This window comes from Ambystoma mexicanum, chromosome 2q (genome assembly GCF_040938575.1).
Source record: "Ambystoma mexicanum isolate Mex_15411 chromosome 2q, UKY_AmexF1_1, whole genome shotgun sequence".
NCBI lineage: Eukaryota > Metazoa > Chordata > Amphibia > Caudata > Ambystomatidae > Ambystoma > Ambystoma mexicanum.
This window is the reverse complement of record NC_090924.1, coordinates 152,179,218-152,194,342: the sequence shown is the minus strand read 5'-3', so window position 1 is coordinate 152,194,342 and position 15,125 is coordinate 152,179,218. Positions and strand designations below refer to the sequence as shown.

At 44.5% G+C, this 15,125-nt stretch overlaps 1 protein-coding gene across 11 annotated transcripts in view; it reads right to left on the bottom strand.

The window, feature by feature from the left end:
• Nucleotides 1-15,125, bottom strand: part of OBSCN (obscurin, cytoskeletal calmodulin and titin-interacting RhoGEF) — a 3,169,051-nt gene that overhangs the window by 222,329 nt on the left and 2,931,597 nt on the right. For all 11 annotated transcript variants that reach the window (XM_069647058.1, XM_069647065.1, XM_069647061.1 and 8 more), the window contains one exon: nt 9,837-10,076. In XM_069647058.1, coding sequence (XP_069503159.1) covers nt 9,837-10,076 — 240 coding nt within the window. The remainder of the gene's footprint in view (nt 1-9,836; nt 10,077-15,125) is intronic.

Genomic DNA, 15,125 nt, shown 5'->3' with positions numbered 1-15,125 from the left:
TGGTGGGCATGGCCATGGTGGATGGGGTGCCTGCAGGACATGTGCTGGGTAGGCCCCTGTGGTGTGAGCCACCTGCAGGGGCCGTGGAGGGTGTAGAGGGAACACCTGGGAGGACCCACATGTGCAATTCACGTGTGCTGCTCCCGGCGCACCCCTGTAATACAGGTACCCTGATGAGATCGCGTGTGGAACTTCCCGCGCACCCCTGGAATACACATACCCCGCTCAATCGCGTGTGTAACTTCCCGCGCGCCCCCGAAATACATGTACCCCGCTCAATAGCGTGTGTGACTTCCCGCGCACCCCTGTTATACACGTACCCCGCTCAATTGCGTGTGTGACTTCCCGCGCACCCCCGAAATACACGTACCCCGCTCAATCGCGTGTGTAACTTCCCGCGTGCCCCCGAAATACACGTACCCCGCTCAATCGCGTGTGTAACTTCCCGCGCGCCCCCGAAATACACGTACCCCGCTCAATCGCGTGTGTAACTTCCCGCGCACCCCCGAAATACATGTACCCCTCTCAATCGCGTGTGTAACTTCCCGCGCGCCCCCGAAATACACGTACCCCGCTCAATCGCGTGTGTAACTTCCCGCGCGCCCCCGAAATACACGTGCCCCGCTCAATCGCGTGTGTAACTTCCCGCGCACCCCCGAAATACACGTACCCCGCTCGCACAGGCCCAATTGCTGTATGTTGCCACTTTTGTGATGCGCTGGGACTCTACCGCCTGCCTTCGTGTGGCGGACGTGTTTCAGCTTGTGCGTGTCTTTGGCTGTGCGTGGCTTTGCCCTATTCGATTCCATGAATACGTGTGGTTCGAGTGCGTGTGGGCGTTCCGTCTGCTTCCCTGCAGTACATCCCCAGTTACGCCCTTATTTTTGCGCGTTGTTCCCCATTCCGCGCGTTACGCCCCGTGTCCCGCCCACTTTCTGGTGTATGCGCCGAGGTTGTGCGCTTTCACTGTGCGCGTCGCGCACGCCTTTCGGGATGTTGCAGTGACTTGTGCGCCATGCACGGGTTTGGCGCACATCCCGAGGTGTACACGCGCAGGGTCTTTCATGAATCGCACGCGTGCGCCTGTTTTTTTCCGCTTGCGCCTGCTTGCGCCTGCTTGTGCGAAGATTTTCGGCGCACGTTTGTTCCATGAATCGGCCCCATAGTGTTTATGGAATAAGACAACAATTGGACAACTGTGCAGGAATGGTGAAATTCACTATAAATTCACAGGAAGATCCACAAGAATTTCTAATGTACTTACTACAAGTACTGAAAAACAAAAACATACCTATAAATGAAATCTTTCAGATTTTATACATGTGGAAACATACATGCACTCTCTGCAACAATGTGACACAAGAAGAAATCCCCAATGAATGCTTTTTATCAATACCAAATTGTGAATCCATTCCATTTCAGCGACTTGTACAAAATACAAACCATTGTAGATTATGCTCTACCTGCAATTCAGATAATCGCTCCACGTTAGTAATACAAACACATAGTAAATACATAATTCTGATGCTTCTACGTTACAATGCAGATGGTACCAAAAACAACTGCAAGCTGACTGGATTCACACATGGTCAAATATCACTTGGTAAGAAAACCTTCACAACAATAGGTATAATCTACCACGCAGGAGCCACAACCAATTCAGGGCACTACACTGCATATATAAAAAAGAAATGTGGATGGTTTGAATGTAATGATAGTACCATTACTGTAAAGCAGAGATTACCAGTAAATCTTACAAAGGCTTATTTGAAATTCTTAAAACCAAAATTTGATAACTAAACTGTATTTAAACCCTAAGTAAACTTGTGTTAAAAAAATATAAACTGTTAGAATACTCCAAAAGCTCTCTAACTGCTCAAAGATTCTACAACAACTAATCAGATAAATGAATACCACTAAATTAGACCAAAAAATACACAGTTAGAATACGCCAATTGGTATCTAACTGTCCCAAAATTTAACAATATCCAAATAGATAAAGCAATACCACTAAAATATATCAAGAAAATAGACAGTTAGAATAAGCCAATTGGTATCTAACTGCTCCAAAATTTTATAATATCAAAACAAATAAATAATATGTTACTGCTCCAAAAAAATACAACAAGCCAAAATATAAATTATTAACCAGAAACAACAAGTGAACACTGAAAACAAACAAACAAATAAACTGTAGCATACAGTTGGATTTTTTTTTCTCCCACAGACCCAATGATTTTAGCAACAAATACAGAAACTGAGCAAATTGCACAGTACTCTGATTTGTAATCTACTAAAAATGAGGGTCCAAAAAAAAAGTATATTGATTATACAATGTAATAAGTCATTACAAAATACTAATACTAACATGCTATTTTCTTTTATCACAGAAATTAACAAGAAATACATGTACTCCGGTTATTAGACCAAACAGTAAGTATACAATAATAAGGAGAACCATAGCAGCATATCACATCCATAGTATCTAATACTTTTGTTCCTTATACATTTGCTTTTCACCCAAAGTTATAAGCAAATATGAATGTGATATGCTGCGGTGGTTGTTGCCAGGGCCTAGAGTCTTGGGTGCATGGCCAAATGGCCATGCACCCAAGACTCTAGGCCCTGGCAACAACCACCGCAGCATATCACATCCATAGAGTCAAACATTTCAACTATGGTCTATGGAAACTTTTAATGTCTGCGGACATTATGAGTGTTCTTAGAACACTTTCAACTTGCCAGCGAACAATACGGACAGCGTTTTCAGGACACCCCCTACGAACATTTCAGAACAACGCGATAGTTCTTAGAACACTTTCAACTTGACAACAAACAATACGGACAGTGTCCTCAGGACACCCCCATTTTGTTTATTTGCGAACATTTCAGGACACTGCGAGTGTTCTAAGAACACATTCAACTTGACAGAGAACAATATGAACAGCATCTTCAGGACACCCCCTACGAACATTTCAGAACAACGCGAGAGTTCTTAGATCACATTCAACTTGACAGAGAACAATACGGACAGAGTCCTCAGGACACCCCCGTTTTGTTTATTTGCAAACATTTCAGGACACTGCGAGTGTTCTTAGAACACATTCAACTTGACAGAGAACAATACGGACATCGTCTTCAGGACACCCCCTACGAACATTCCCCAGACACCGCGAGTGTTCTTAGAAGCGTCTTCAGAACACCACCATCTTGTTTATTTGCGAACATTTCAGGACACCGCGAGTGTTCTTAGAACACATTCAACTTGACAGAGAACAATACGGACAGCGTCCTCAGGACACCCCCATTTTGCTTATTTGCGAACATTTCAGGACACCTCGAGTGTTCTTAGAACACATTCAACTTGTCAGCCACAACCCCCATTCATATTTGTGAACATTTCAGGAAACAGCGAGTGTTCGACAACGTCTTCAGAACACCCCCATTTTGTGTATTTGCGAACATTTCAGGACACTGCAAGTGTTCTTAGAACATATTCAACTTGACAACGAACAATACGGACAGCATCCTCAGGACACCCCCATTTTGTTTATTTGCGAACATTTCAGGACACTGCAAGTGTTCTTAGAACAGTTCCAGTTTGCTTGCGAACAAAACAGACACATATTGAGTCCTCAGAACACCCCCCATTAAGTTTTTATTTAGAACATTTCAGAACACCCGTGATGTCCGCAGACAAATCGAACACAAAAAGAACGTCTAAAACATAAAAAACACAACTTTCATCCTATCTCATACACTCCTACCCTCCCCAAACACTCCTACACACCAACACACTCTACTAAATACAAATTTTGAACAAAGTTTCACTGCGCTGTCCGCGGACGACCGCGAATCCAAGATGGCGGGCGCTACCAAAAATCTGACGCGCTTCACGCTCCACGCCGTCCAATCAGCGAACACGTTGCATGTCCGCGAACATCACGCAAGCCGATTGGCCAATCGGGACACTGTCCGCGGAGCGAACAGGGAAGTGTGTCCGCGGACCGGACACAGATATCCCTAATTTTTTTTTACCTACTTTTTGGTCATTTTAAAAGAAACTACTGGATGGATTTTCACCAAATTTGCAAAAGCACGCTTTCGGGACCAAGCCGCTGCTCCTGGTCCAAATTTGGTGAAAATCCGTCCAGCGGTTTGGGCTGTAGACGCGAGCACATTTTTTTTCCCATTCAGTCTATGGGGAAAAAAAAAGTTTTGGGACCCCCCCTATAACTTTGCCCCCCCTGGACGAATCCTCACCAAACTTTGCAAAAAAATTCAGAGTGACCCAAATACTTTTTTTGCAAAGTTTGGTGAGGATCCGTCCAGGGGGAGCGAAGTTATAAGCCGGCCAAAAAGTGTTTTTCCTATGGAAACAGCAACTTAACCATAACTACATGGCCACTACTGTGGCCATTTAATATATATATATATATATCAACATTTAAGAAAACAACAGGACTGTCTGTTGTTACACACAATTTCAAATATAAAAGGAACGCTGGTCAGGCTGTGAGAGGGCAACAGGATCTAGCTGCAGGAGCAAGGAATTGGCTGAGGGTGCAACTAAGGAGGAGGTGGGGTTGACTTGGGGGAAAGCCAGGTAGGGCGCATGCAGCTGAGGCCAGATGGTGGAGCCAGTAGCAAAGTAGGGGCCAGGAGAAAAGGGCAGGGGTCACATCAGTCAGAGAGGTAGGCAGGCAGCAGTCATGGACAGCCATTGCATTCAGCACGGCGGGATATAAGCTGGGGGCAGCTGCAGTGAGAGTATGGAGCAAAGGAAGCAGGGCAGGTACAGAAATCAATAGGAAGGAAACAGCAACAGTCTGGGAGGGGCACAGCAGTCAGGGATAGGTTGGTGGGTTTAGTGTTGGAGAAGGTATAAAACAAATATATCATTGCTTGGACTATGCAATGGGGTATTTTGCAGGGGTTGGTGCGAGTAGGGGCATGTTTCCTTTTTGACTTTGAAGGGTTCGCTGAGCTGATGTCTTTGTCCTTGGGTATGGATAGCAATGGATGGCACAATGTGGTGATCCACGCAATTCTGGGGTTCATTTCGATTTTCTGTGTTGCAGTAAACATAAATTCAGTGACACTGTCGTTATGTGCAGATTTCACAAACCTAATGACTGTCTTTTTTTCTTGAGCAATGCAAAGACAGTGTTGGGCTTAATCGCATAACAACGACTGTTGACTTGTGCAGATTAATAAGCAGTATTTTGAGTAGCTTTTGCACGCTCAAGAGAATGACCGCCATTGTGTACCTTCAATTGTTAGGATGAATTTGCTAGCAACTGCATTGGTGTCTCCCACTAGAGACACTGAGCCACTGTGGGCTCGCCAGGCGGAGCATCTATTACGTGGGTGTGTGGGTGTAGTTTTTCAGTGACAGTTAATTGGTGTTTTGTTCTGCCAGTTTGTTCCCTGGATGGTTTGTTTGTTACAACCAGTGTTTTCATCTGGATCATGGTTGCTCTACGACTTCTACTTTTTTTCATCACCATCATCAATTTCCTTAGTCCTACCATGCTGTGTTACGGGTATCTTAAAAACTTTTCGCACTACTTGGTTACTTCAAAACGGATTATGGGTGACTGGTCAGGATTTTTATTCCCTCGGAGAAGGTGTGGGGCGGGATAACATATTTGTTAAATTAAAAGGGCAAGTGTGGCTGCCTCGTTCCCAGACACGACTCACCTAATAAATTTGCACTACGGAAAGAAAAAGTATGACTAATAATGAAGGCTACCAGTAAGTAATCAGAGCGTTTTTATCAACCTAATGAGGAGATTAATGGGGCAAGATGACCTGCAACAGCCACCCTCAGGCTATACTCAGATCGCAGTGGCAATTGCATTGACAATCTGGAGAATGTGATTGGATTAACCTTGCAATACATGTATAGTAAAAATCAAGCACTATTTTAGGTCTTATTAAAAAGCCTTTATCGCTTTAAGGTAAAAAAATTGTAAGTATAAAATAATTAAGCGTTATTGCCATCCCCATAGGCAATTTGATCAGTTATGTGAGCCCTACTGATAGACTCAAGCACAGCGGGGGCTCAGTGTACATAACTCTCTGGATTGCCAGCAGAGAGGAGCTATAACTCTATTAGTACTTGTACATGGGTATGGGTATGGGTATGTACATGGGTATGGGTCCATGCTAAGAGGAGGAGCCCAGAGTCTATGATGGTGGCATGTGGGGAGGAGGTAAGAGGCAACCTGAGGGGAACAAACAACTGCGAGGTAGTGCTGGGAAAGGGAGCTATGGTGAGAAGCATCAGAGCAGCCACTGGATTCCTGAGATCCATCAGGAATGTTGGCCATACCAGTGAAAATTGCCTGTAAGCCATTGAATCCTAAGACATGCTCTGGGAGGTAATATACACTTCAGGTGTCAACTTTAACCTACCACGAGCCCAAGATACAACCACACACAACTTTTAGTAATACCTGTTTATCTTTCCGAAACAGCCCTCATCTAAATATTTCCTTCTAACTCCGTCACCTCCAAACTTGACTCCTATTTCCTGCAATACTGATCTATGGTCTACTTTGGCTCGATCACAAGGCACCCAAAGTATAACGAACACTACCCTTCTTCATTTAACACCTGTCCTACTTCAATTTCTTTTATTTGCACCCTCTTGCCCTCTCTGTTTCACCCCTTCCATTTTCCTTTCCTCCTCAGACTAAAGTAATAATACTTTGTTGTTGTATATAGCACTCCAAACCAGTTTGCTGCAGCTTCTAAGTGCTGTAATAATCAGTGTCACTATTATTACCCAGATGGTGGCTGAATAGTCCAATGCCCAGAAAGCTCTGGTGCTTTGAAACCATTATGGTGGTTATTTTGTGTAAGTTAAAATATTTCCATCATAAGATAATAACTGATTTATGCCAGTTGCATGTTTCATTCTATCGGACATGTTAAAAGGTATTTGTACCGCGCACCGTCACCAACGGAGTTGGTCCCCAGGCGCTCTGGTGGATCTGTAAACAATAAGGTGGGATGGGTTAGTAAGGTGAAGAGGGAGTAGGATAGTGAAAGGAGTGGTGTTCTGTTGGCAGCTTCAAGTCGGTATATACACTGGGTGCTGAGCTTTGGTGCAGGTATTGGATCGTTGTCAGTCCGTATGTGCTGTTGGTGCGGTTTATGTGTTGTTGCAGTGTTGTGAAGTGCCGGCGGCTTGTTGTGTGAGAGATGGTTGTGTACGTTTTTGAGTGAGATAAGTATGCAGAGAGTTTGAGCTTATATTGGTTAGTGGGTTACCTGACATTTAGCATGCTAACATTCACAGTTTTGCCTAAGTGTAGCACTTGCTGACCTTCACAATCCTATCTAGATGCAACGCATGCTAATGTTCAGAATTCTATCTAGGTGTGGGCATGCTACATTCACAATCTTATCTAGATGCTAGGCAGGCTAATGTTCACAATTCTAAGTGTGGCACATGCTAACATTCAAGTTTCACCTAAGTGCGGGCATGCTAACATTCAAAATCCTATCTAGATGCGGCACAGGCTAATGTCACTTTCGAAATGTGTTGGCTATGCCTGGACATTGTTTTACATGAAGCCTTCAAATAAAAAAGTGATAAATAAATGTGGAGACAGAACCATGTGTTTGAGGAGAAGGCAATGCATAACGGGGGTGTAGGAAATGGCCGGGTCTCAAAGAAAAAGCGATACATACAAACAGGTGCACCCAGGAGCTAACTTTGAAATAGAAAGAAATAAGTCAAATGCATGCAGACAGCAGCTTCTGGGGCAGACACTCTTAATAGGTTTATCAATTCTTAACATGTGTAGTGCAAACAGTGCATTCTTCAGGAAACTCTACTTGATACCGATTACGAAACAGCGGCGGAGAGCACTTTTGTTTGATAGTTTGTACGAAAGCAGCTGTAAATATTGAACACAACTTCTACGAGAGACTTTTAACTCTTTCTTCTCTCCATTCCTCTTGCGATTCTTTTCCGCCTGCCACCAAAGAAATACTACTTTTCTGACCTTGCTCTATCCTTTTCTTCACACCAATGCGTCCGTTTCAACGTCTGAATTGCATCTATACTCCTTCTCATGCCTGATCCTTCTCTATCTTCTCTCTCTTCCTTTGACTTTCCTAACTATTTTACCTCTAAAGTCTATCCCTTACGTCCTTCCTTTTTTCCATATTCCCACTGACTCTACCTCTTGATCTTCCTTCTCTTCCCAGCCCACTCACTCGTCCTTTTCTCTCAGACACTGATACTGCTACTTAATTAGCTAGGGCTCATACTACTGCCTCTCCTCACAATACCCCTTTGTTGTTCCCTTAGTTTACTCTATTCTTCACCCCTGTTTAACCACCCTTTTCAATCTCTATCTCTCTCCCCCTTTCCCCCGGTTTATACACATGCTACTATCCTTCCTGTTTAAAAGAAACCTTCCCTTGACCCAACCCTTCCTGCTAACTTCATCCTATTTCTCTTCTTCCTTCTCTCTCTAAAGTCCTTGAGTGTGTGGTCTATGCTCAAGTTTCCTCTTTTCTGGATCAACACTCTCTTCTTCCTCTTTATCAGGCTTGATTTCATCCTCATCACTGATACTAAAGTTGCTCTTCTCCGTGTCACAAATTTTTTGCTCGCGGCTATCCACAGTAAACGTCCATCTATTTGGGTCCTGCTAGGTCAGTCTGCTGATTTTGACACTGCTGGTCACCCCATTTTTCTTCCTTCACTTTCCACACTTAGGAATTGAGCTGTAGGCTGAAACCCCATCTACACACCCATACCTATTGTGATTACTGGGCTGGCAAACTGTATGCACCCCCCCTCTTCACTTCGGCGTTCCTCAGATCTCTGTGCTTGGCCTTCTACTTTTCTCTCTTTAGACAATTCCTCATTGCCTATTTCAATCTTTCCTATCACTTCGATGCTGATCTTGTTCTTTTTTTCGGACACTCTTTTTGCTTAACAGTTTAAGTGTCTACTTGCCATCCAGTCCTGAATGCACTGTCACTTCCTTTGCCTTATGTCTGCCAAAATTGAGGTCTTTTTTCCTCCCGCTATATCGCTCCCTCCGCCTCGCCCTCTCCCTTGTCTTTACCATTCTTTACGCCGGCACGTTTTGCTGGCGTCACTTTTGATGTTACTCTTTCTTCATATTTCTAAAAGGGCTCGTACTTGCTACTTCCATGTTTACAATGCCAAGCTTGTCCTTTTCTTTCCTTCAAGGCCTTATCTCTACTCTTATTGCTTCCTGTCTTGACTACTGCTCTGCTCTCTAGGTTTGTCTCCCTGCTTCTCACCTTGCACCTATTCGTTTTGTCTTCAACGTGGCTGTCTGCCTTCTTTTCTCTCTTTCCCCTCCTACTTCTATTTCTCCCTCTCTTCTCTCAATTGCTTGCCTCACCTTTCACTTTCGTGTCATGGTCCCTGCCCACCTTACCTCTTCTCCTTGGTCTCCTTCTATAAACCCTAACATCCACCTCACTTTTAATCACAAGTTATCCTCTCTGTATCCAAACCCCTGTTCGCCCAAACCTGCTTCTGCTGTTTCTCTTTTTGCACCCAAACACTGGAACCCTCTGTTTGTCAGGTGCTCCCCATCCCTTTCCATCTTCTGCGCATGCCTCAAATCTCACCTTCCTCCCACTATCTCTGACCTGTAACTCTTGCTACTTTTTGAAGGTTTTGCTATCTCTGTTTCATCTTCCATTTTTGATGTATTTGTGTTCTATTCATCTTTTATGTGCTGCCCTTCGGTGAAAGTGGTAAATAAGTTCCAGTAAAATACTAAATAAATACATAAATCAATACAACTGAGATGATCTTCATGTTTTACCCTTGAGCCAAGCAGTGCAGCAGCTCCAGTCCCTCGCAGAGCTCCAGGATGAGCACCAGGTGCCGGGGGCTGACGTAGGCTGCGTGAAGCTGTACAATGTTGGTGTGGTGGAGCTTCTTCAGGATATGATACTCTGTCACCTTCGATTGCTTGTTCTCAGGGGTGTAGGGGATCATTTTTGCAGCCAATATCCGCCCGCTCGTTTTCTCCCAGCATTTCCTTACAGTACTGAAGCGACCTCTGTAAAAAAAAAAAAAAAACAAGATCACTACATGGAATGAGGACTAGTCTTGCACCAAGATAATAATATGGGTAATGTATACAGTCACTACTTCCTTTATGAAAGGGGGTCATGAAACCAACCTTAAATGAATGAATCTATCCATCTTGCCCGAAGGGCTTGAGGGTGTGACCGGGACAACACTATACTTGCATCTTGGTTGGGCAGGATGTGCAGGTTGGTCACCTTGTAATAGGGCCATGATAAACACTGATGACCTCACATCCATATCTGGAACAAGCGGTTTTTCATTTTATCTGCACCAATTATTTGCATGGGTTAAAAAATATTCAGATCCAGCAGCCAGACTCTGTATTCAGCTGAGACTACTGCCTGAAATTACCCTTGAGTTTTATATGTTACTTAGCAATACAGCTGCCACCTCTTGTAGTGCCTACCGTGCCTTTGGAATTAAGCCCCTACCCCTTTACAGTTTACTCTGCTTGAAGCAGATGAAGCACAATTCTTCTATAGAATGGTAAATCTGTTGGTCATGCATTAAGGACCAGCCACAAAAAGATCTTGACAATGGCCCGTCTTATTTGGTGCTATCACTTCTGTTTGCCTCCAAATATAATACTTCCATCTGCTTACCTAGCCAACGGATTCTAGACAGGTGGCACATGTGGAGGACTGAGGCGCCCCTCTCTGTCGTCTCCATGGCCAACATTACCCGGGTACTGTATTTTGATGGAGATGTTCTGAGAATAAACAGAATTAAAATTTTAAACTTCGCCCCAGGAGCCCAGAAGATTTCAGCAACTGCTATATACAGGGTTTGATATACGAAATATTTACTTTGAACCCTATGTGTTTTCATGATTAAAAAGTAATTATTGTTTGTATTACATTTGTGTGGGTAATAGAGGGCTAATCTGACCTCTAGACCCTGTGACCTTTTAAGACAAACAAACTAGGGAGTTGGGAATACAATGAACATGTGCGGGTGTGGAATTTGTATTTAAGAACTGCTGGGTTACTACACAGCCTGTTCTACCCCTCAAACAAATATCTTGGTATATATCTGTGAACTAATATGGTTTAACTAGTGGCAGGGAATCTTTCAGAACATTAAAAGCCTATAGACCAATCTATGTGATGTCCACTACTCACTTTTCATTCAAAGTGTAGTTCTGCTTCCATAAGCTGTTGCAGGGGTTCGATAAAGGATGTCAGTCAAGCTTCTCCACTGAAACAATCAGTTGTATGCTTCCTTTGCTTCATGAGCCTTACTGTCTCTGTGGCTGGTCATCACATAATGCCACTGTGAGGAGCCGTTAGGGGAGCCATAACTGTTTCTGTGTGCCTATTATTTTTTATAAATTTATTTATTTTAGTATTTGTAAAGCGCCTAGCAGCCCAGAGGCATCAAGGCACTATTTCAGGAAAGTGTCTTAGATACAAAATGTATATGGCAATGCATGGGTTACAGGTAGCAAATGCCTAACAATGAGATCCTGGGTAGGGGTTATACAAACAGTCTTGTTTTGATTGCTTTTCTGAAGGCAGTGTGGTATTCAATGCTTCTTATTGTGGGAGGGAGCAGGCTCCCGTTGATGGCTGCTATCACCGGGAAGCTTGAGCCGCCTGCCCAGGCTTTGAGGATTTTGGGGATGGCCAGACGGTTGGTGTAGCTGGATCTAGTGGGTTTGTTCGAGCGGGGCGCCGCGAATCTCTGAGAGAGGTACCCTGGTGCAGTATCATGGAGACATTTATGAGTAAGTGGCGGAGACTTAAAGAGGATACGTTCCTTAACGGGAAGCCAGTGGACTGATTTCCTCGTGGCTGAGATATGATCTCTTCTGGAGATGCCTGTGGCTGCTCTGAGGGCATTGTTTTGCACTGTTTGTAGTTTCCTGATGTTCTTTGCTGCGTCCTAGTAGGGGCGCATTGCAGTAGTCAAGGCGAGATCCAATGATTGCTCTGGCGATGGTGAGGGACTTTTTGTTGCGTTAGGAATGGTCTGGCGGCTGTGATAAGTTTTGAGTGGTAGGCAGCTGCTGAGGATTTTGCATTCACCTGTCTAGTCATGGTGAGGTTCGAATCCAGATATACTCCCATTGTTTTGACTGATTGAGATATAGGGATGCAAGGGCTGTCGATGAGAAAGGCATTATATTGTGAACCCATCTTTCTGATTGTGTCCGGAGAGCCGATGATTAGGAGTTCGGTCTTTTCACTGTTCAGGCAGAGCCAGTTTTCAGCCATCCAATACTGGATGGTGGCGTAGATGGCGTTGAGGTTTGTCTGGTCCGCTTCGTAATCTCCCGTGAGAGGAATGAGGACCTGCGTGTCATCGGCGTAATTGGTGTAAGTGATGCCCATGGGATATAGGTAGTTGAATAGTGACCTTGTGAATAGGTTGTACAAGGTGGGAGAAATGCAGGACCCTTGTGGAACTCCACATTTGATTAGGTGGGGTTGGGCGCAGGCCTGGTCTGAGAAGACCTTCATCGCTCTACCGCTGAGGAAGGAGGAGATCCATGCCGTGGCATTGGGTGAGATGTTGCCAGCAGTTGAGAGATGGCGGCAAAGGGTGTCGTGGTCAACCAGGTCAAAGCCCGCGGATAGGACAAGAAGTAGCAGGAGGGCAGGTTTGCCTGCATCCCTGGGGTCATCTATTTGGTTCTTGAGGTCCAAAAGGGCAGACTCTGTTCCATGGTTAGGGCGAAAGCTTGGCTGTCTGAGACCTAGTAGGTGATAGGTTTCCAGGTATTTCTGGACTTTAAGGTACGCTGCTTTATCCAGGATTTTCAGTAGGAAGGGTACCGTAGTGATGGCCCTGTAATTCCCTGGTGTTTTGCAGTGGGCGCACCCAGGCTTCTTTGAGGCCGGAGGGCACTAGGTTGGATTTGAAGGAAGCGTTGATGAAGGCGGTGAAGAAGGGTGTCAGTGCAGGAGCGCTGTCTTTAATGAGCTGAGCAGGACAAGAGTCGCCTTTACAGTTGGAGCACTTGATCGAGTTGAGTATAGCTAGGACGTCCTGTTCTTTCATTTCTTGGAATGAGAATGGTGGAATTTCCGCTGGTGCGTTTTGTTGTACGTCCGAAAGTTGATGTTTTAGTGCCTTTTGGTGGCTGATGATTTTTTCTTGTAAGGTGTTCAGTTTGTTGAGCATGGCATCTTGGATTTTATTGCACCGGTCTTCGTCTGTGGTAATGGTGTTAGGTGTGGGGGCGGGTGTTTCCAATTCTCTGAAGATGGCGAAGATTTCCCTGGAGCCAGATTTGGCGTTGGTTATCCTGGAGTTGAAGGAGTTGGCTTTGACTGAGATGATGGTGGTTTTGTATTGTTTGGTATATTTTTGAAGGTCAGTTTGGTAGTGTTGCTTGGATTACTTTGCCAGGCTGAAAGGGCTGACCTTTTTTTTGTGCGTAGCTGGAGGAGTTGAGTTCCGGGGTGAGCCATGAGTTAGCTTATTTTAAGGTTTTATCTATATGTCCAATCTCTAGCACCAACAAAACAAAGTTTCAGGGTGAGAGGTCATACCCATACAGTAGTCTCATAACAAAGTGAAAAAAGTGAAAAAGTCAATGCCTGCGCATGCCTTGACTTAATACATTTAATTGGCATAAAGAATGACAAATCATAAATAACACAATTTGGGTATAGAGTACCCAAGAATATTTCCAAACACAATACAGGTGAGTATAATCCAGTGAAATAAGCTGGATTTAAATGGATGACATACAAATTCTGCTAAAATACAAAACCATGTTTGGTTATGCAGGTACACTGTGAACAAAACCAAATTCAATTAACATATAACAAAAAAACAAAAAAACAGAGCAATGCATAAATAGTGCACTGAACATGTGGTATAATCATCGACACAAAGGTGTTTCGCCCTGGGGTTAGCTGTAAAGTGCAGCTTTATGTGCAGGCCTTCACCAGGACGTATGATGGAGTAAATTCTGGTTCCGGGTTCTCTATCAAAAAGTGACAAACGGAGTGGGGTAAGTAAAGGAGTGAACTCAAAAATAAATAATTGAATGAATTATAAAGCTCTAAACTAGATGCTTAATTATTAGAACAAAAACTCTGTTAGAATTGTGGAGCGTGAATCTTACCTAAGACTTATCCAGTGCTATGGTAAGTTGGGGCATCCATCTTAGTTTGGATGACGAGATGGCATGTAGCCAGTCAATGTGGTAACAAGTTAATACCTGTAACGACATAAAGGGTTCTATGAGGACCCTGGTTCAAAAAAATAGTCTAAACGAATAGCTATGCAGTGCTGGTATACGGTGAGGTGTTACCCCATGTGGTAGAGACTGTGCTCCGGTTCGAATGAGGGGATGTTCGCCCACTTCGTGGTGGCTGTGGCTTCTACAGTCAATCCATAGATGGCAAACCCTGTGTGCGATATAGCATATCCTTAGTAGGGGTGCTGCCGTGTTGGGAAAGCCAAAACAGAATAAATCAATGCCGTTGGTAAGGACACTGAAGGGTTACAAATCCAGAGCCTGCTGGAGACAGCAGGACTGGATAGCGTGTTGACGGTAGTAGACCGCCGCACGAGCACGGAAATGCTTTTGTAGACTTACTTATAAGTAGTAAAGTTTCTGTCCGGAGCCACGGCTGCAGAGTCTCTTACTGCAAGGGCTGTCTAGGAGTGAAGACATTCCCATGGAAACTGCGTCTGTATTAGACACGTGTGTAGCCCTGATTGGACGAAACCAGACGCTCCCCTGATTGCGCGTCATTGTTTGCAGAACCAATGGTGCACTGTCACGTGGGGACACAGTGGACGATAGGGGGAGGAGTAACCGGGCGCTGTCGTAGCGCCAATGAATGCGATGAAAACAAAGTTTCCCCTGCGTACGTGCTCCAGAGTAAAAGGAGCGAGCTCATCTTGTGGTATGCTGGCTGGGTTGGAGCTAAGACCCGGCTCAGCCAGAGGGAGCCTGCTCTAATGGAGTGTCTCTATTTGGATGAGACGGTGCACTGTGATACAACTACTTGGTGCATGTCATCAGCAAAAATCAATAAAATGGACTCCTGAAACT